The following is a 20,130-nucleotide window of genomic DNA, read 5'->3' as shown; positions in this document are numbered from 1 at the left end:
GTTCAATATTATGATTTAAATTTTGCAAATACAATTTGTCATCGAATAGAATAATGTCTAGTCTGTTTCATACGAATGTTTACATACTAATTTTGACTACAGATAACTCAGTTTACATGATGAAGTTAGTTTGAAGTTTGATATATGAATTAAGGCGGGAGTATCCCGTCAACAATTACACCTCCTAGGCACCTGATCCCATCTCTGGTATACCCAGGGATCCGTGTTAACCTTACTCTTAATTTTGCATTTTTACATGATTTGTGAGATTGATCACTGTTCGTCATATTCAATGTATTGTTAAGATTATTCATTGAGGCCCCTTGAAAAGAACAGAAGTGGGATCAGGAGTGTAAGAGCATTATCATAAATTGTTGACCGGTCACACGGGTCATGTGCCGTATATCTTGATTGTATATAAAGCGCTCGCCATGTAGAAGTTGCAGTCGTAAAAGACGAAGTGAAAATGAACAAATAAACTGCACGTGCTGGATTTCTTTTATCAATATGGATAATTCAGATTATGATGGCCCCTAATTTTTCGCTGTGCAGATATCATGGCCGATTTATTTCTTATATTGCAGACATCGATCACTGTGCCTCCTCTCCATGTAAAAATAACGGAATGTGCACATCCGGTCCAACAACGTTCTCCTGTCAGTGTGCAGATGGCTTCATCGGAAACACGTGTAAAGGTATGTATTTTCTAATTAAGTGTGCTAGCATTATTGCTATATCCATAGGCGTACCACATGTCTCTACAGCATAAATCTGTTACTGCAATTCTGTGCTCAAAAACAAACTTGGCAATAATTCCAAATTTGGTCATCCTACTTTTACTCCAGCTTTACTTACAAAAGATGAAATTGTTCAAAACCATGCTTCATTTTGAAAGAAATTTAATATCCAAATCAATGGGATGAATGAATATGAGTTACCATACCTAACTGGATTCCTAAACTTCACAAAATATACTTACAAAGATTGCTGGATCCAGTAGAAGTCCTACTAAGTCCATGTCTTTTGTCCTCACGACAATGTTAAGTGCTCTGAAGGAGAAACTTCAAACGTATATTGTATCACAAAATTGTACATAAAATATACCAGAATGGGAGTAAATCAAATGTGGATTCTAAAATTATTTCGAAGAACGTTTAGTAAATTTGATATGAGAAAACGTTTCTTAGATAAAACCCCAGCACGTATAATTTTTCAACACTTTACACGATCCTTCCTCACGATAAATTAAAGACTAGACCTTTTTGAGATCGTAGAAATTTAATTCGTCAACAAAAAATGGAAAAAGGAAATATACATATCCAGTGATCAGTTATTTGAAGAAAAAAATACTTTGTTAAACATCACTTTGATTCTGTGCACAAGTACGCTTGAGTTGATATTGAAAATATGTTAGAGTACCTCACTGACAATATATATACAGTCTTTGGTGATTAGGTCTACCAACAATCTGTTGAAATTCACATCGGCACGAATTGTCAATCAGTACTCTTACTATTCCATTCACCCTCAAAATGGAATACTTTCTAAGATGCCCCCAAGTTGACTGATCACAAAACTATAAAAACAATTTCGAGAATTTTATGTTCAATATTATGATTTAAATTTTGCAAATACAATTTGTCATCGGATAGAATAATGTCTGGTCTGTTTCATACGAATGTTTACATACTAATTTTGACTACAGATAACTCAGTTTACATGATGAAGATAGTTTGAAGTTTCATATATGACTTAAGGCGGGGGTATCCCGTCAACAATTACACCTCCTAGGCACCTGATCCCATCTCTGGTATACACAGGGGTCCGTGTTAACCTTACTCTTAATTTTGCATTTTTACATGATTTGTGAGATTGATCACTGTTCGTCATATTCAATGTATTATTAAGATTATTCATTGAGGCCCCTTGAAAGGAACAGAAGTGGGATCAGGAGTGTAAGAGCATTATCATAAATTGTTGACCGGTCACACGGGTCATGTGCCGTATATCTTGATTGTATATAAAGCACTCGCCATGTAGAAGTTGCAGTCGTAAAAGACGAAGTGAAAATGAACAAATAAACTGCACGTGCTGGATTTCTTTTATCAATATGGATAATTCAGATTATGATGGCCCCTAATTTTTCGCTGTGCAGATATCATGACCGATTTATTTCTTATATTGCAGACATCGATCACTGTGCCTCCTCTCCATGTAAAAATAACGGAATGTGCACATCCGGTCCAACAACGTTCTCCTGTCAGTGTGCAGATGGCTTCATCGGAAACACGTGTAAAGGTATGTATTTTCTAATTAAGTGTGCTAGCATTATTGCTATATCCATAGGTGTACCACATGTCTCCATAGCATAAATCTGTTACTGCAATTCTGTGCTCAAAAACAAACTTGGCAATAATTCCAAATTTGGTCATCCTACTTCTACCACTCCAGCTTTACTTACAAAAGATGAAATTCTTCAAAACCATGCTTCATTTGGAGAGAAATTTAATATCCAAATCAATGGGATGAATGAATATGAGTTACCGTACCTAACTGGATTCCTAAACATCACAAAATATACTTACAAAGATTGCTGGATCCAGTAGAAGTCCTACTAAGTCCATGTCTTTTGTCCTCACGACAATGTTAAGTGCTCTGAAGGAGAAACTTCAAACGTACATTGTATCACAAAATTGTGCATAAAATATACCAGAATGGGAGTAAATCAAATGTGGATTCTAAAAATATTTCGAAGAACGTTTAGTAAATTTGATATGAGAAAACGTTTCTTAGATAAAACCCCAGCACGTATAATTTTTCAACACTTTACACGATCCTTCCTCACGATAAATTAAAGACTAGACCTTTTTGAGATCGTAGAAATTTAATTCGTCAACAAAAAATGGAAAAAGGAAATATACATATCCAGTGATCAGTTATTTGAAGAAAAAAATACTTTGTTAAACATCACTTTGATTCTGTGCACAAGTACGCTTGAGTTGATATTGAAAATATGTTAGAGTACCTCACTGACAATATATCCACAGTCGTTGGTGATTAGGTCTACCAACCCTCTGTTGAAATTCACATCAGCACGAATTGTCAATCAGTACTCTTACTATTCCATTCACCCTCAAAATGGAATACTTTCTAAGATGCCCCCAAGTTGACTGATCACAAAACTATAAAAACAATTTCTGGAATTTTATGATCAATAATATAATTTAAATTTTGCAAATACAATTTGTCATCGGATAGAATAATGTCTAGTCTGTTTCATACGAATGTTTACATACTAATTTTGACTACAGATAACTCAGTTTACATGATGAAGATAGTTTGAAGTTTCATATATGACTTAAGGCGGGGGTATCCCGTCAACAATTACACCTCCTAGGCACCTGATCCCATCTCTGGTATACACAGGGATCCGTGTTAACCTAACTCTTAATTTTGCATTTTTACATGATTTGTGAGATTGATCACTGTTCGTCATATTCAATGTATTATTAAGATTATTCATTGAGGCCCCTTGAAAGGAACAGAAGTGGGATCAGGAGTGTAAGAGCATTATCATAAATTGTTGACCGGTCACACGGGTCATGTGCCGTATATCTTGATTGTATATAAAGCGCTCGCCATGTAGAAGTTGCAGTCGTAAAAGACGAAGTGAAAATGAACAAATAAACTGCACGTGCTGGATTTCTTTTATCAATATGGATAATTCAGATTATGATGGCCCCTAATTTTTCGCTGTGCAGATATCATGGCCGATTTATTTCTTATATTGCAGACATCGATCACTGTGCCTCCTCTCCATGTAAAAATAACGGAATGTGCACATCCGGTCCAACAACGTTCTCCTGTCAGTGTGCAGATGGCTTTATCGGCGACACGTGTAGAAGTATGCGTTTTGCTAAATGTGCTAAAATATTCATTCTGTTGTAAGAATATGTACGAAATAATGCAATAGGATTGCTGCCATCTGAATTAAATCATTTTATTACTTGTGATCGTGATATAGTTGAAAATGAGGACCTCAAATCGCTTATTCTAAAAGGTCCTAAATGCAGAGAACCTCAGTCTTTCAATTGGCGACATAACTTCATGTCTATTATGGATTTTGTCAAATATTTTGCCAGACGATGGGCTAAATATGAAAAAGATTTTCATATATTGTCAGAATGGATTAAAATTATCAGAGAAATATTAAAATCCCGCATTAGACATATCAAAAAAAAAAATACAAAAAAATACGTACCTTCTATCCTTCTGTGTTTAGTAAACCAGAAGTGATAAAAGAATTAGATAGCTAGATGAGGAATGTTTTAGTTCTTGCTGACAAAGCTTTTAACAACATTGTCTTTGTTTGTAAGGCTCATTATTGCAACTGTATTTTTAACGAACTTGTCTTTAATTCCACTTTTGGTAATCGTACTTATACTCCAAATGCCCGTTCAAAAAAGGAAAGTTTTCAAAACCATGTTTCATTTTTAGACACATTTAATATCATACCCAATCAATGAGTCGAATGAATATGAGATACCTACCTATACTGGATTCCTAAACTACATAATACCTTTACAAACAAAGATACATTGCTGGATCCAATAGATGTTCTACCAAGCCCTTATCTTTACTCCTCACAAATCTTTTAACAGCTGCAAAGGAGAAAGTTCAAACTTACTGTGCCACTAGATATGTCAGAAGTGGTGTAATTGAAATGTGGATTCTAAAATTTGTTAAAGAACTTTTGGTAAACTTAAATCGCAAAACTGTTCTCAAATCACAACATCAAAACGTATGACTTTTCTACATTTTACACGATCATTCCTCACGATAAATTAAAGACTATACATTTTGATATCATAGACAGTTGCGCCTTCACGAAAATGGAAAACGAAAATATTCATATCTAGTGACCAGTCATCCAAAAAGATATTTTGGTTAACACCACACTGATTCCACGCACAAGTACTCTGAAAATGCGATAAAAAACATGGTAGAGTTCCTCATTGACAATATCTTCCTGGTCTTTGGTGATCAGGTCCTCCAGTCTGTTGGAATTCCCATGAGCACGAATTGCGCTCCTTTGTTAAGTGACCTGTTTTTATATTCATATGAAGCAGAATTTGTTAAAAAATCCGCTACGTGAGAAGAAGAAATCTCTTGCTGTGGCCTTCAAAATTACATTTAGATATATCGACGACGTTTTCCCTATTAACAATAATAACTTTTATTCATATGTAGATTCGATTTATCCCAATGAACTCGAAAACTAAAAGACATCAAAGAGTTGTCCACTTCTGCTTCATTCTTAGATATATTACTACTCAAAATTTGATAAGGATCATAGATATTTTTATGTTTAAAAGATTAATAACTGCATAACTGGCAATATTGTGTCCAAGTGAAATAAAAAACGTCTTCAGCAAACTTGCACGTGCATTTCATGCCATGGAAAATGCGTTTCTCATCACAGTTTATGCTTTTGCTACCATTGCACGATTTTCACTCAGGCATCGGTGTCTGATTCTTTCTAAAATTCCAAACTCATTTGAGTGTTTACACTACGTTTATCAACACAATGTCCCCTCAACGTGTAAGGTGTCGCCTGGCGACAGAACAACTGGGAAGATGTATTGAAATGCTTGACGCTGACTATTCACAACGTGACGTTGCAAATACACTAAACGTCAGCCAGAGCGTTGTAAACAGGGCCTGAAACCGACAGCAAACTTTTGGTACAGCAGCACACCGACATGGGGTGGTCGTCAGAGGTCGACAACCCAACGCTAAGACCATTTTGTGGCTCTTCAGGCACGACGCCATCCCTTCTGGACAGCAACCAGCCTACGTAACGACCTCCTGAACGCCTCGGGGGTGAATGTGTCCACTCAGATGATACGGAATCGGCTTCACAATGCAGGTCTCAGCTCGAGAAGGGCATGTGTTCGAATTCCTCTGACTGTTCGACACCGTCGGGAGCGATTGGACTGGGCTGAAGATCATGTCACTTGGACACAGAACGATTGGGTTCAAGTTCTGTTCACCGATGAGTCCAGATATTATTTGGACTTTACAGACAGGAGGCACCGAGTGTGGTGACGACAACGTGAACGTTTCCATAATGCCAACATCAGTGAACATGACCGTTATGGTGGTGGTTCCATCATGGTCTGGGGTGGACTCAGCAGGGATGGAAGAACAGATCTTCATGTCCTGAAGAGAGGAACAATGACGGGGGTGCGGTACCGGGATGAGATCCTCGATGTATACGTCAAACCCTAAGCTGGTGCTGTTCGCCCTGAGTTCATCCTGATGGATGATAAATATAACGCCCTTCCTCATCGCGCCAGGGTGGTGGAGCAGTACCTTCAGCAGGAGACAGTTGTCCGTATGGACTGGCCAGTGCGCTCGCCGGAATTGAACCCGATTGAGCATGTATGGAACATGCTGCAGGTTGCCCTTTCACGCCGTAGGGCACAACCCACGACTTTGGCAGAGCTCGGAAACACCCTCGTGGAAGAATGGAACAACCTTCCCATTGGAAACATCCAGGTGCTTATTGACAGCATGGCTCGACGTTGTCAAGCCGTCATTGATGCAAGCGGAGGCCATACCCGGTATTGACACTTCATCGACTAAGTGTAATGATGGACTATCCCCAAAAACTGTGTAATTCTTTCTCTGGTTTGCTGTTAACTTTTTGTAATGAAATGCCTTTTGGTGTTGTTATCAGATTTCAAGCATTCCGAATTGATAAAAGTTCATGCCGTTCATGAATTTTCATTCATAACCTGAGTAAACACGTTTCTGAGTCAAATTTATGTCTTTTGTTATGTTAGTGGTAAATTACACACATATAACCTTGTGATCCTTATCAAATTTTGAGTAGTATATATTAACGGCAAACTAACATCTCAACTTTATGACAAACGGGATGATTTCAGATTCTCCATTTTCAGCTTCCTATACTTATCTAGCAATATTCCAATATTCCATTATCCCCTACATATAGGGTTTATATCTCTCAACTGATTCGATACACAAGAGCTTGTTCTGGGTATGGTCAGTTTTTAAATCGAGGCAGGCTACTGACAAACACGTTGATTGTGCAGGGGTTTCACAGTCTCGTTTAAATTCAGCATTTCGCAAATTCTATTGTCGTTACAACGATCTAATATGCCAATACAATCTATCATTAGGTCAAATGCTGTCTGACGTTTCATACGGATTATTAAGCCGTTCTTGGCACACTGATTTTGACTACGGATAACTTCATTTACCTAATTAAGATATAGGGCTCACGGCGGGAGTGAACGTTCGACAGGGTATGCTTACTCCTAGGCAAATCTGTTGTGTCCAGGGCTTCGTCTTTGCCCCAGTCTATATTTTGTATTGCTTATTGGAGGTATGAGATTAATCATTGTTCGTTATCTTCACCTTTCGTATATACACACATATATTAATAGATAGATGCGTATATCATGTTTGATATTTATAATGATGCAGATAGATTCACAGATAGATACATTTATGTATGCATTTCATGACTGATATTCATGATGATGTAATCTTCAGGATGCCCATCAAGCTGGATAGAGTACCAGGGTCATTGCTACTACCTAGATGAAAAGAGAGTGAATTGGACAGACGCTAAGGTAAAAGCCTACTGTCGTTTATCTACAATGTAAAACTTATACAGTACCAATTTTGATGCACGAGATGCGCATTTCGACAAATAATGTCTCTTCAGTGATGCTCAACCGAAATGTTTGAAATCCGAAATAACAATAAACTTTTAGTGCAATTTTAGGGGAAAACAGAGTGTCAAAAAAGTGGAGTCAAATTCGTCTAAGGATAAGAGCTATGCGTGAGGGAAATAATCCTTAATTTTGAAATGAATTGTTAGATTTTATAACTGCAATTAAATATTCATCTGTATTTTCAAGCGAGTAACGAAATACTTAGCTACTGGGCTGTAGATACCCCCGGGGACTAACAGTCCACCAGCAGAGGCCTCGATGTTAAGTATTATCCTTATTTCATATTTATTTATATTTCCTCTATATATTATCTTATCGGGAAGCATCGATGGAGTTGAAATTGTTACGAAAAAAAATCCCGGAGTTGGATTTTAAGAAACTCGTTCACATGAAATCAAAGCAAAATACACATCTATAAAAACACAATTGTGTTGAAGTTTGAAGATTTTCCCTTCAAAGAGCTTTCAGTTGATTTCAAAGTCAGACAATGGCGTACATTTGAAGTTACCATTTTTTCTCACACATAAAGTGGGCCTATCACCTAATAAGTTCGTGACCAATTTATAAAATTGAACGAATTAGGATAGATCGATCCTCATGGAATGTCATTGGTTTTTGTAAAAATCGTTTCCATATAATCTGTTCATGATAGAAATAGATCGTTCATGGGAATTGCATCCCTGGATTAGATAAAAAATTTTAGTAAACCATTGAGAGTGAACAGGTTTTTCCCATAGATTATCAATCATTTGAAATAAAGAATATTTATTATAAAATGTTGTCAAGGACAATAACTCATATACTGGTGTTTCCTTAACAGTATGTCGATTATAAACAATGATTTCCTTAATGCAAGGTGAAGATAACGAACAGTGATCAATCTCATAACCCCCACAAGCAATACAAAATAGATAGTTGGACAAACACGGACCCCTGGACACACCAGAGGTGGGATCAGGTGCCTAGGAGGAGTAAGCATCCCCTGTTGACCGGTCACACCCGCCGTGAGCCCTATATCCTGATCAGGTAAACGGAGTTATCCACAGTCAAAATCAGTGTGCCAAGAACGGCTTAGCAATCGGTATGAAACACGTCAGACAGCATTTGACCCAATGCGAGGTTGTATTGACGAACTAGATCGTTATAACGACCATAGAATTTGCGAAATGTTCACAATCAATTCATAGATATATATGATTTAGCAGTTTTTCTTATCTGTTGACACTAACGAACAAATTGCCATTTTAATGAATTTTCACTTATTTTCATTATTTTGTTTTACGTAAATGTGTGATTTTCTGATGTTGAGATATATTTCTGTTTTTGATTAAAAGGTGGCAAAATGCATCTTTTCTTTGGTTATTATTCAAATCAAACTATCTTGGATGGATATGATTTTTCCACTGTCAACCATTAATGTTTTTGAAACTTAATTAATGTCGTACTTTTTTCGAATACAAAATTATGCCATATTTAAAGAAAACAACTACACTTAACCATAATTTAAAATTTTACACAAAAATGGAACCATATCATATCATATATTGCACGTCTGTTAGGACAAAGGACTAAAGCCAGAAATTGTCAAAAAAATGGCGGTCCCAAAATCTTGCAATGTTTAGAGTGTCAAAGGGTTGTCGGTTTTTTAAAACAATTAAAATTTTGCCATTTCCTATACGCACTTTTGTTTAGGGGACTTATTTAAATTGATTGATTGATTTTTTGTTGTTTAACGTCCATCTCGAGAATCTTTCACTCATATGGAGACGTTACCATTGCCGGGGAAGGGCTGCAAAATTTAGGCCTATGCTCGGCGCTTACGGCCTTTGAGCAGAGAGGGATCTTTATCGTGGCACACCTGCTGTGACACGGGACCTCGGTTTTTGCGGTCTTATCCAAAGGACCGCCCCATTTAGTCGCCTCTTACGACAAGCAAGGGGTACTGAAGATCTATTCTAACCCGGATCCCCACGGCACTTATTTAAAAATAGCAACGCAATATGAATGCATTGACGTATTAAGAGCCATTCTCTGTAACCACTTAAAAAAATTTGGCACGCATAGTCACCAATTTTTACGAAACTCACCTGAATGAAACATCTATATAGCATATTCAAGAAAATATATTTAAAAAGTAGATAGTGATCATGGTTGCTATGGAAACAGGTACAATTTTATCAAGTTTGGCCATTTTCTAGAATTTGGTAGTTTTGGCACAAAAGTTGAATATAAAACATTATGAATAGTCTTAAAATTCTAATTTTCATATTAAATTATAAAACAGACCCCATATTTTTAATTTAAGAAAAAAAATGAATAATGGACAATCCTAAGTGATTTTTATACCTGAACAAATCTGTAAAATTGTGTTTAAATTCAATGGTTTTTATGTCTTAATAACTTTTATTCGCATCCACCTCAAATAAAGTGACACAAGTTTTTAAAACAACTAATCTATGTTCTTTATAAATCTAAACTAAAACTTTTGGGAATCTGCCTATTTCACACAATTTGAAGTGAATGATTTATAGGGGGAAATGCATTTTGTAACCAAGAGTTATTCCCCTTTGAAACTCTTCAACGTGATAAGGCAGTAAAATTACATAGAAACACATATAATATGGCGGGATAATGTCTTACTGCATGCTGACAGAAGTTTAGACGAAGACATGTGGCATTCAAAATATTCTCTCCACTCACCCACACGAAAGGAGAAGGTGTGAGAGACATATCTCCGAGTACCAGCGTTCTAGTAATACAGGTAATTATTCTATTTACTTTGAAATCCATTCACAAGCCTAGAATTAATCAACTTGATCACAATCAATTTGATGCCAAATGTTTTCATAGACATTGTGTACAATTTTGGATTTCTCTAGATCTGCCAATAGCATGGCACATATGATGTGCGTGCGTGCTAAATATTCACCCTTCTACTCGCCACTGCTTCAGTTGTATTGATATGACGTCAAAATGTAGACTGTGGCGTCACACATTACCGTACTTAGATCTACTTAGGCCTAATGCAGCACACTTTCTTCTGTAGGGGATCGTATGTCTAGGATGAAATTGAGATAATAAATGCAAAATCGTTATCATTATTTGTTTTATAATAGAATGAAGTAATAGAATCATTAAAAAAATCATAGATATTTATTCATTTGAAAAATGCATGACCTTTCGTTATTATACATATTACATAAAAGAAAAGAGACGCCCTGTTGTGATTAAGCCATTGTATACTTTTCCCCCCATTGATACATGCCAAAACATTAAATAAGCTGTCCTTCGTGAAATAAAGTAATGGGCCATAACATTGAATTTTATCTCAAATCTTTTCTACTTGTATTAGTTCGGGGGGGGGGGGGGGGGGGGTGTTATACATGTAGGCCTACAGATACTCAACTGAGAAGTGAATTGAGGTGGGGACACTATTCAGTATTATTAGACATCCACGTATTAATTATTCTTTATTTTTTATGATACTTTAAAAAAAATATCAATTCTATGAATAAATTCAATTAATTAAACAGAATTGAAATATTGTAGAAATACCAATACTGATACACCTTAGCATGGGAATTTACTCTATTTTTTTTTCTTTTTTGTTCAGCTTGATTTTGTTTTCATTTTACACATGCCACTAACAAAACAAAAGTATCTATTAAGTACATACAAGCAACATTTCTGACATTTTCTCGGGATTTTTTTCTTCATCTTCTTGATATAAAAAGCTATGATTTCGGAAATAAATTCAAATTTTACCGGCCTGGGTAGCTTAGTGATTAGATAACCTATCTTGTAATGCAGGGGTCCTGGATTTGATCCATTCTTTGCTAAAATATATTTGTACTGTCCTTATATATACAATCTGCTGTAATACATAACTTTTGATTGCAACAATATTAGAAACTATCAAAATACTGAGTACCAGTATGCTATCTCTAAAACAGGCATGGTAATACAACGTACCCCAAGATTTTTTTTGTAGAAACGAGACAGAGTGCACATTCATAAAAAATGATATATATTATTGAGAAACGTCGCATAAGTCCTCAAGTGATAAAACACTGCAAAACAATTCTCACTGTTTTGAATATTATAATTAACCAATGTGATGATTAACTGAGGTCATATAATCACCTTAGAGTTTAGATAAAACTAAATCTAGATAAGAATGCATGTATTTAAGTAAGGTATTACCTACCGTAGGAAAAGGGTTTGAATAAGATTTCATTCAATCATATAATTTAAGGAATACATATTACAGCTACATGTAGTAGTAGATGCAGATGACATGGGGAGAACAAGTAATACATTTTAGATGGGACGTAAGATTTTGATATGCTTGCATATATTCATCTTGGTATTTCTCTTAAAATTAATATTATTTATTGATTTTGTAGGAAGTGTCATATTGTCATTTTGGTGGGGGCCAAGTCAGAAGCACCAGTGTATGTTCGATGCTTATGTTGCCTCAAAAGATATGATAGGGTGTGGTTCATTTAACCGGAAAGAGTTTCTATCAGGACAGCAGATCACATTATATTGTAGTTGCCTCTATGCCATTGAGAAGACGATTAGCCATGATGACTATATATGCGCAACATTAGAAAATGAAAAAGATTGTGCGTGCTTATCTTATCTATTTTGTAATATATGATTCTAAAATAAAGGTATACCATTTATAATAGGATATGATTATGAAATATTCATTATCGGAACCCACTGCTCAAAGGCCGTAATTAAGCGCCGAGCATAGGCCTAAATTTTGCAACCCTCACTGACAATGGTGACGTCTCCATATGAGTGAAAAATTCTTCGGCGGGACGTTAAATGATAATCAATGAATCAACCCGTGGGTTCCAACGATGTCAGATATTAAAGATATTGACTTTCCCAGCATACTAAATGACTTCAATATGACCATCATTGGTATGTTACAGTTACAAGCAAGGTCTTCCTATGATGTTGAAATATAATTCACATACCTATGTTTAAAAAGATACGTTAAACGAGTGACAATGATGAACGTCCAGACTCTAGAAAATAGAGACCCTCAATTGTTTTGAATCAATTGCCAAGGTCACGAGTCAAGGTCAAAATACTTTCTCACAAGTAACTGTAAATTGTCAAGTCATGTGTTAAAAAATGTTAGTTTAATAGATTTCATACATGGTACTGGCATAACATTTCTTGCACATGCATAGAAGCAGAGCTAATATTGAACTACAGAGAGAGAGAGAGAGAGAGAGAGAGAGAGAGAGAGAGAGAGGGTGGGGGTGGGGGTGGTAATTCCTCATGAATCAATGATTAATTACAATCTTTATGTATCCTATTTAGTTTATTTAACTTAAACAATTTTTAAGATCAATGATTCAATTTCAATGTCACACTTAATTCGATTGGCAAGGTGAAAAAATGTACATGATAGTTTGAAATAACTGAAATATTCAAATATGGATTTTCTAGATATGGTAGTTATTTTGATGAATTCTTAAGATATAAATTTGCAATTTGTGATACATGTACGATACACAAATAGAAATCTTGCACATCTGAAGAAGAAAAAAACGTATGCATTGATTTAATTATCTGTTACAAATTAAGAGTGTTTATGATTGAAGAACATGCATGATGTATAACAAAATGAGATTTATTTGAAAAGAATGTGAACATCAAGCTTGCTGTTTTGTGATATTTTGTTACCATAGCAACAATGTAATATGAATTATCTATCAGTATTAATATTTAATCAACTACAACATTGACTTCAGTTGAATCTGTTTATAAAAGCATATTTTTTTTTTTGGTCTAAAAATTTATTCATTTTGCATGGATTTCGAATTTGAAAAGAAATAGCAATTTTCGTTTCCATGGCAACGAACATGAATTCTCATATTAAACTTGTTAAAATTTAAAATCTAACATCAGTAGCAGTCGGTTATTAAGATTATATACTTTGAATACATAGAAAATTGTATTTTGAATTACATTGAAAAATGCATCTCTACTGTCATATCATGACGAAATGCATCATTTTGTTTCCATGGAAGCATAGCTTAGATGGTAGATTCCCAAACATGTCTCATTGTTATATGATACTACTATATCTAATGTATGTTGTACAAGCATTTATAGATTTCAAGCTGAATGCGGGAATTTTTATCCATCATTCAAATTTGCCTCTAAATTAGCTTTTTCAGAATGTATCAAACAACCCTCTCTTCCAGACAGAATGAAAATATAACAGAATTATTCAAACCTTTAACTAAATATCAAACTAAATAATAAAAATGCTATATAGTATCATTTGATAATGATTAAATAAGAACTCAAACAGGTTAATCCAGTATAGTTGAATGAAAAATGTCAGTTTTCATGCAAAAATTGACTCTTTTGTGACCTGAATGGCATGCACGTGTTACCATGGCAACAGAGTTGCATAGCAACCAAATTATGATGGTTTTACATTACTTATGCCAGATTAAGTCGATGTGCCAAATTTGAAAAAAATCGGTGACAGTGCGTGCCGGACCCCTTATATAAATGTTTAAGTGGTTACAGAGAATGGCTCTTAACTACTAATACTTGTTTAAAATAGCAATAAAATATAAATGCATTGAGGTATTAACTACTAATACTTATTCAAATGGCATATCAGAGACAACTGTATAGTTTTTGTCATATTTACATTTCCAATGATTTGCCTTTGATATCTACACAAATTATAATGATAGCAATTTTCTCATGAACACAATGTATGTATTGATCTTGATCAATATCTGACTTCTATTTCAACGGTTGGGAATTCCAATACGAACTCACCCCATAGCGAGATCATTCTCTTTTTTATTTCGGAATTCCAGTAGGATTTATATAATTTGTGTTTATTTATATAATTATAAATGATTTTTTGTACATCTAACATTTTGCAAAACATTTTGTTTGCATATTAGTGTGACTATTCATGTCAGTAGATCATTGTATACAGATTCTACCATGTACAATTTCTATTCTTGTTGTGCCCAAACCTACCTCACCGGACTATGGTTCAAACAAACCTGGGGATGATTGCATACTACTCACCACCGGGTTCTTCTTGAGAAGAATTTCAAATTTCCCCAATATATCCGTATATAATACCAGAGATATATATATAGCAGAGATAAGCAACTCTTTCGGCGGTATGTTTAGCGCTTAAAATATTTGACAGGCCCATATTTTGATAAATTGTAATGTTCTTGTATATATTTATATTCTTTATGCTAAGTTTTCTCTAGAGTTATTTTCCTTTACATCTGCAAGAGTTATTTTTCCTTAAAATATGACTTAGTTTTCTTTCCTTTTTAAAAGATTTAATGTTCCTTATTTCCAGTTTTCTGGTTTTGGGTGTTACCTACACCATTCATTGTTCACCCTGAGACCCTCAGATTTTCATCCAAATGCAGACACATAGTGTAATAACATTACAATATTTGTGCATATTCATTGTTATATATATCATTACAATGTTTTCTATTTCCTATAATTAGGAATTTAGACTGTATCAGTAATTTTCTCATTCACACTTAAATGTATGGAACAACATTATTGTCAAAAGCTTTATATGTGTAAAAGTACGGTTCTTACAGTTTTTCAATGGAAAACCATTCGTGTTATAAATAAATATTTTGGGCCTATATTGTTACTTTACCCATTATTATTGTAGTTACATATCTGTCATATGCATCATTGTGTTCAATAGTTGTGACATATGTTCTGTAAACACATTAGTAATTAGAACATGGTTTCTTGTTTCAGTCTTTTACCACACACGCTTACATGTATATCGTTGAGAATTAGTACCACTTTGAAAAGAATAAAGTTTGCTGAAGTCCATTGACATCTTTGTGAAGTTTTATATATGTATAGTATCATGGTTATATTATCTGCGAACGAATGGGCAGAATATAAATTGATCTTGATTTAACTTCATTTCACTCCTATAATCAATTGGAATCGAACGTAACTAGTTTTCAAATGATTTCATGATCAACAAATATACTTTTAACAAAAATGTAGGCAGATCGCAAGCATTTCCGGAAATCTCACTAATTTTGCCGAGTGTGAATCAAATGTTGCCTTTTGATACTTCACTTTCATTTTACTTTGAAGCGAAATATATTCTTAAAAAATCGTATGTTCAATGTTTTATTCATGGGGTTAGGAAGATCTTGGTATCTTTCATTCTTAATTCGGTGTACATGAAAGGGATTTATATCAACGTGTGCATTTTGTTCCCGAAAAAATGGGGACCGCGAGATAATACGAGACTTGGAGAAATGCTTTTCTCTGTCAAATATGTCTCTGTTAAAACTCTGAATTTGTATTGTACAAAAGTACCCTTGGGACTTATCAAACTGAATCTGCAATGCATGAAGATGTTAAATCCTGGTTTAGTTACTCTGTGAATAATTTTGTGAAAGATTTTCTCCATTTGTTATGAAAAACTTTATTTCCTACTGAAGCCTCATTCGACCACTTGGGTCATGCTTCGACAGGAGTTGAATCTGCAGTAAAATAGGATGTTGACTAACCGTGGCCTTGATGTTCTCCAGAAGATTAAAAACTTAACATGTAAAAGAATTAATCCCATACTGTGGTTCCACCCTACCCTCCAAGTTCATGATTTTAATAAACTGGAGGATGCTTGCCCATCAGTATGATAAATCATATTCAGGCAATTCATGATGATTTGAAAATGACTTTCTACTTCATATTTGCCTGTAAACTTTAACCCCATATTGTGAACTTAACCCCCCCCCCGGGGGACCACATGTTTCTTACCAATTGCTAGGCCGCATAAGTCTTTTTCATACAAATTTGACAACAAATTAGATAGTCTACCTGTTCAAAGAATGGCCCACGGCAAATATGGCAAGGAACCAGGGAATACTTACTCCTCCTAAAACTGATCTGATATTTATATCTAATTTATACACGTATATAGAACTTACATTTAACAAAACATAGTAATACTTCGTTACTAGCTTGAAAATACGGATGTATATTTAATTGCTGTGATAAAATGTAGAAATTCATTTCAAAATTAAGGATTATCTCCCTCATGCAAAGCTCTTATCCTTGGACGAATTTGACTCCACTTTTTGGCACACTGATTTTTCCTATAATAGCTCTAGCAAGTTTATCGTTATTTCGGATTTCAAACATTTCGGTTGAACATCAATGAAGAGACATTATTTGTCGAAATGCGCATCTGGTGCATCAAAATTGGTACCGTATAAGTTTTACATTACAGCTGGAGTGTAGGAAGAGAGGTTCTCACCTGGTGGAAATCGAGGACCAAGAAAAGTCAAAATGGCTTGCTTCCACTTTTCTTGTCAAAAGTAAGTCAATTGTAATTCGTAGCTCGGCTTCTGTGTTTTGTTAGTAAACTGTAATTTATATTTCGGATTCTGTATACTTTAATGAACTGTAATTCACACTCGGATTCTCTGTATTTTTAGTGAATTGTAATTTATAGCTCGAATTCTATATATTTCAGTGAAATGTAATTTATATCTCGGATTCTGTATACCTTCGTGAGCTGTAATTTATAGTTCGGATTCTGTCTATTTTAGTAAACTGTAATTTATATCTCAAATTATGTATACTATAGTGAACTGTAATTTATAGTTAGGATTCTGTGTATTTTTAGTGAATTGTAATTCATAGCTCGGATTCTATATATTTTAGTGAAATGTAATTTATATCTCGGATTCTGTATACCTTCGTGAACTGTAATTTATAGTTAAGATTCTGTCTACCTTTAGTGACCTGTGATTTATAGCTTGGATTTTGTCTACCTTTAGTGACGTGTGATTTATAGCTCGCGTTCTATTCTGAATTCAGTCTGTACATGTCAAACCTGTACCTTGCATTGAATTAAATGTATCTCAGAGTGAGAAACATATTAACCTAAACAATCAGGGGAATTGGTTGTTTGTAGTATATGAGCTCTGATTTACAGGAACTCTTGCAGCAGAGTTAAAGGATGGGACGTTAAGTGGGTCCTGCGACTGATACAGTGCTAGTAACTACTTAACACTGTATTTATTGTTTTTATTTTCAAAAGCAGTACTGATTATAGGTTGTAATACTAACATATCTACCCGAACCAATGCACAAGGTGGATTCAAACTGACACCAAATATCTACTAATATCTTGTCTGGGTTCCTAAAATGTCGTGAAAGACTGTTCTTAATCATACACTTTCTTAATCATAGTATATATTGGTTAGATTTGAAGATTTGAATATGCACATCTCAATTCAATTTTCATATTGTTCTAAATACACTAAAGGGGCCAAAATGTTTGAATGTTAAATTTTGGAGATACGTTAGAATTATTTATATTGAGAGATATCTCGTACACTGTAAGACACGAAACAATTTATTTACATGTGAGAGTGGGACAAATAGAGCATACGTGAATGTGCTCAGTAAGTTTTTCATGTGCAGTTTAATGACTTGAACTCGATTAATACACAAACTAACTACGTGATGAGTATTCAGGGATGAATTAGATACCTGGGATTTTTCCTATATCACGTTATTTCGTTGCGCGTATGTATCATATCTAAGATATTACTTGCAGATGTGGCATTGTTTTTATGTATCTACTATAGTAAAACATTTCTTTCAGTAGTCATTTGTAATGGACACAAATTGTGCTCCTTTATTAGCTATTTTGGTATTTTTATGAGGCAGACTTTAAGATGAGAAGATACTATATCTTGCAGTTGTCTTCAGCTCTAAATTTAGATAAAAAGGATACAAATAGTGATCAATCTCATAACTCCTATAAACGATATAAAATAGAGAGTTGGACAAACGCGGACCCCTGGATATACTAGAGGTGGGATCAGGTGCCTAGGAGGAGTAAGCATCCCCTGTTGACCGGTCAAACCCGACGAGAGCCCTATATCTTGATAAGATAAACGGAGGTATTCGTAGTCAAAACCAGCGTGCCAAGAACGGCCTAACAACCGGTATGAAACACGTCAGACAGCCTTTAACCCAAAGATAGGTTGTAGTTGCAAATGCACGCTATCATTGAATTGTAATGCTGGTATATGCGTACTTTACCTACTGATTTTGACGATGGATTACTCCGTTTGATCAAGATAGAAGCCTCTTAGGTGCGTGGTCTAGACCCATGGTATTTGTTTGCTCTATCTGGATTTTGTGTTGTTTGTATCAAAGGTAAAAAAAATAATAACGTACAGTGATCAATGTCATGGCTCCTATAAGGAATACAACATAAACAGTTGGGCAAATACTGACCCCGATTGAGATACGACTTAAATCACTTTTTTCACCACCCTTTTCATACTCTGCTAGCAAATTAATTCATCTTACTTGGAACATCGACTTTTTATTTTTGAGAAAATGGAAACCAGTTTAATTTATTACCACATAAAAATAACATCCGATTATTGGTAAACACAGGTATACACTTTATCATTTTACAAATTACAGACCCTTATCCTTCATATCTATTTTAGGTACTTGTCCCACATACCTTTACAAATGCACAGCTTGGACTGGGGGAAACGATGTCGATATTGAAGGTCAATATCGATGGAGCTACTCCAATGCAATCTTCACCTTTCACTTTTGGCAGAGAGGTGAACCGAGTGTAGGTTATCCAAAGCAAGCAGAGGAAAGGGACTGTATCGACCTACTTAGAAACGGCAAATGGAATGATAGACGTTGCTCTTACCTTAATTTATTTATTTGTGAAATGTCCTATGGACAATATAATTAATCTCCAATTCTCCAGGTACACTTTACTATGAAATGTTTAAGGACAAATTGGAAACAATTGATATCCATGTTTCAATTGAAACGAACATTTAGATGTACTGTTCAACAACACAAGTGAGAAGTGTTGTACAGTGTACATGAAATAAATGTATTGTTTAATCTTAACATGTTCCTTCATTTTGTCAGAAATTAGTAAAAAAGAATATTGAAAAGAACAAAACGAAAATTTCGACTTTGATATTTTGTATGAAAACGAAGATGCAATATTTGAATACGCTAGACATCAACAATGTATGCAAAGGCTATCAGAATCCAGGTGGACGGTTGGGGTTGATACTTTGTCGTAACTACCACAATATTATTCATCAGTACTGAATCCTTAGGATACTGGAAGGTCATTTTCAAGTTGTCCGGCTGCATCTGATGTTTCTTCACATCAAGCAAACTTACTGTGAATTTACCATTTCATTTGTTTTTTGATTCGTCCTTAGCTATAGGCATCTAAGTAGAGAATTGTGTCCTTGTTAAAGAACACGAAGAGGCAAAAAAC

General features: G+C 34.9%; 1 protein-coding gene across 1 annotated transcript; it reads left to right on the top strand.

Moving 5' to 3' along the window:
- The first annotated feature begins 625 nt into the window (after nucleotides 1-625).
- On the top strand, nucleotides 626-19,756 carry LOC125655349 (neurocan core protein-like). The gene is made up of 6 exons (XM_056145804.1): nucleotides 626-695; nucleotides 2,188-2,298; nucleotides 3,794-3,904; nucleotides 7,585-7,664; nucleotides 17,071-17,158; nucleotides 19,319-19,756. Exons 1-6 carry the CDS (start codon nucleotides 626-628, stop codon nucleotides 19,579-19,581), a joined length of 723 nt encoding a protein of 240 aa, XP_056001779.1. The 3' UTR covers nucleotides 19,582-19,756.
- Nucleotides 19,757-20,130: the final 374 nt, after the last annotated feature.

This window comes from Ostrea edulis, chromosome 7, assembly GCF_947568905.1.
Source record: "Ostrea edulis chromosome 7, xbOstEdul1.1, whole genome shotgun sequence".
NCBI lineage: Eukaryota > Metazoa > Mollusca > Bivalvia > Ostreida > Ostreidae > Ostrea > Ostrea edulis.
The sequence above is the reverse complement of the archived record's forward strand: the minus strand, read 5'-3'. Positions and strand labels throughout refer to the sequence as shown.

What these genes read in the sequence shown, in the direction of transcription:
- LOC125655349 (XM_056145804.1), top strand. Translation starts at nt 626, where the DNA reads ATGTGCACATCCGGTCCAACAACGTTCTCCTGTCAGTGTGCAGATGGC. An exon ending in TATCGGCGACACGTGTAGAA is followed by an intron (nt 3,905 to 7,584) that starts GTATGCGTTTTG and finishes TGTAATCTTCAG; the next exon opens with GATGCCCATCAAGCTGGATA. An exon ending in TGAATTGGACAGACGCTAAG is followed by an intron (nt 7,665 to 17,070) that starts GTAAAAGCCTAC and finishes TTTACATTACAG; the next exon opens with CTGGAGTGTAGGAAGAGAGG.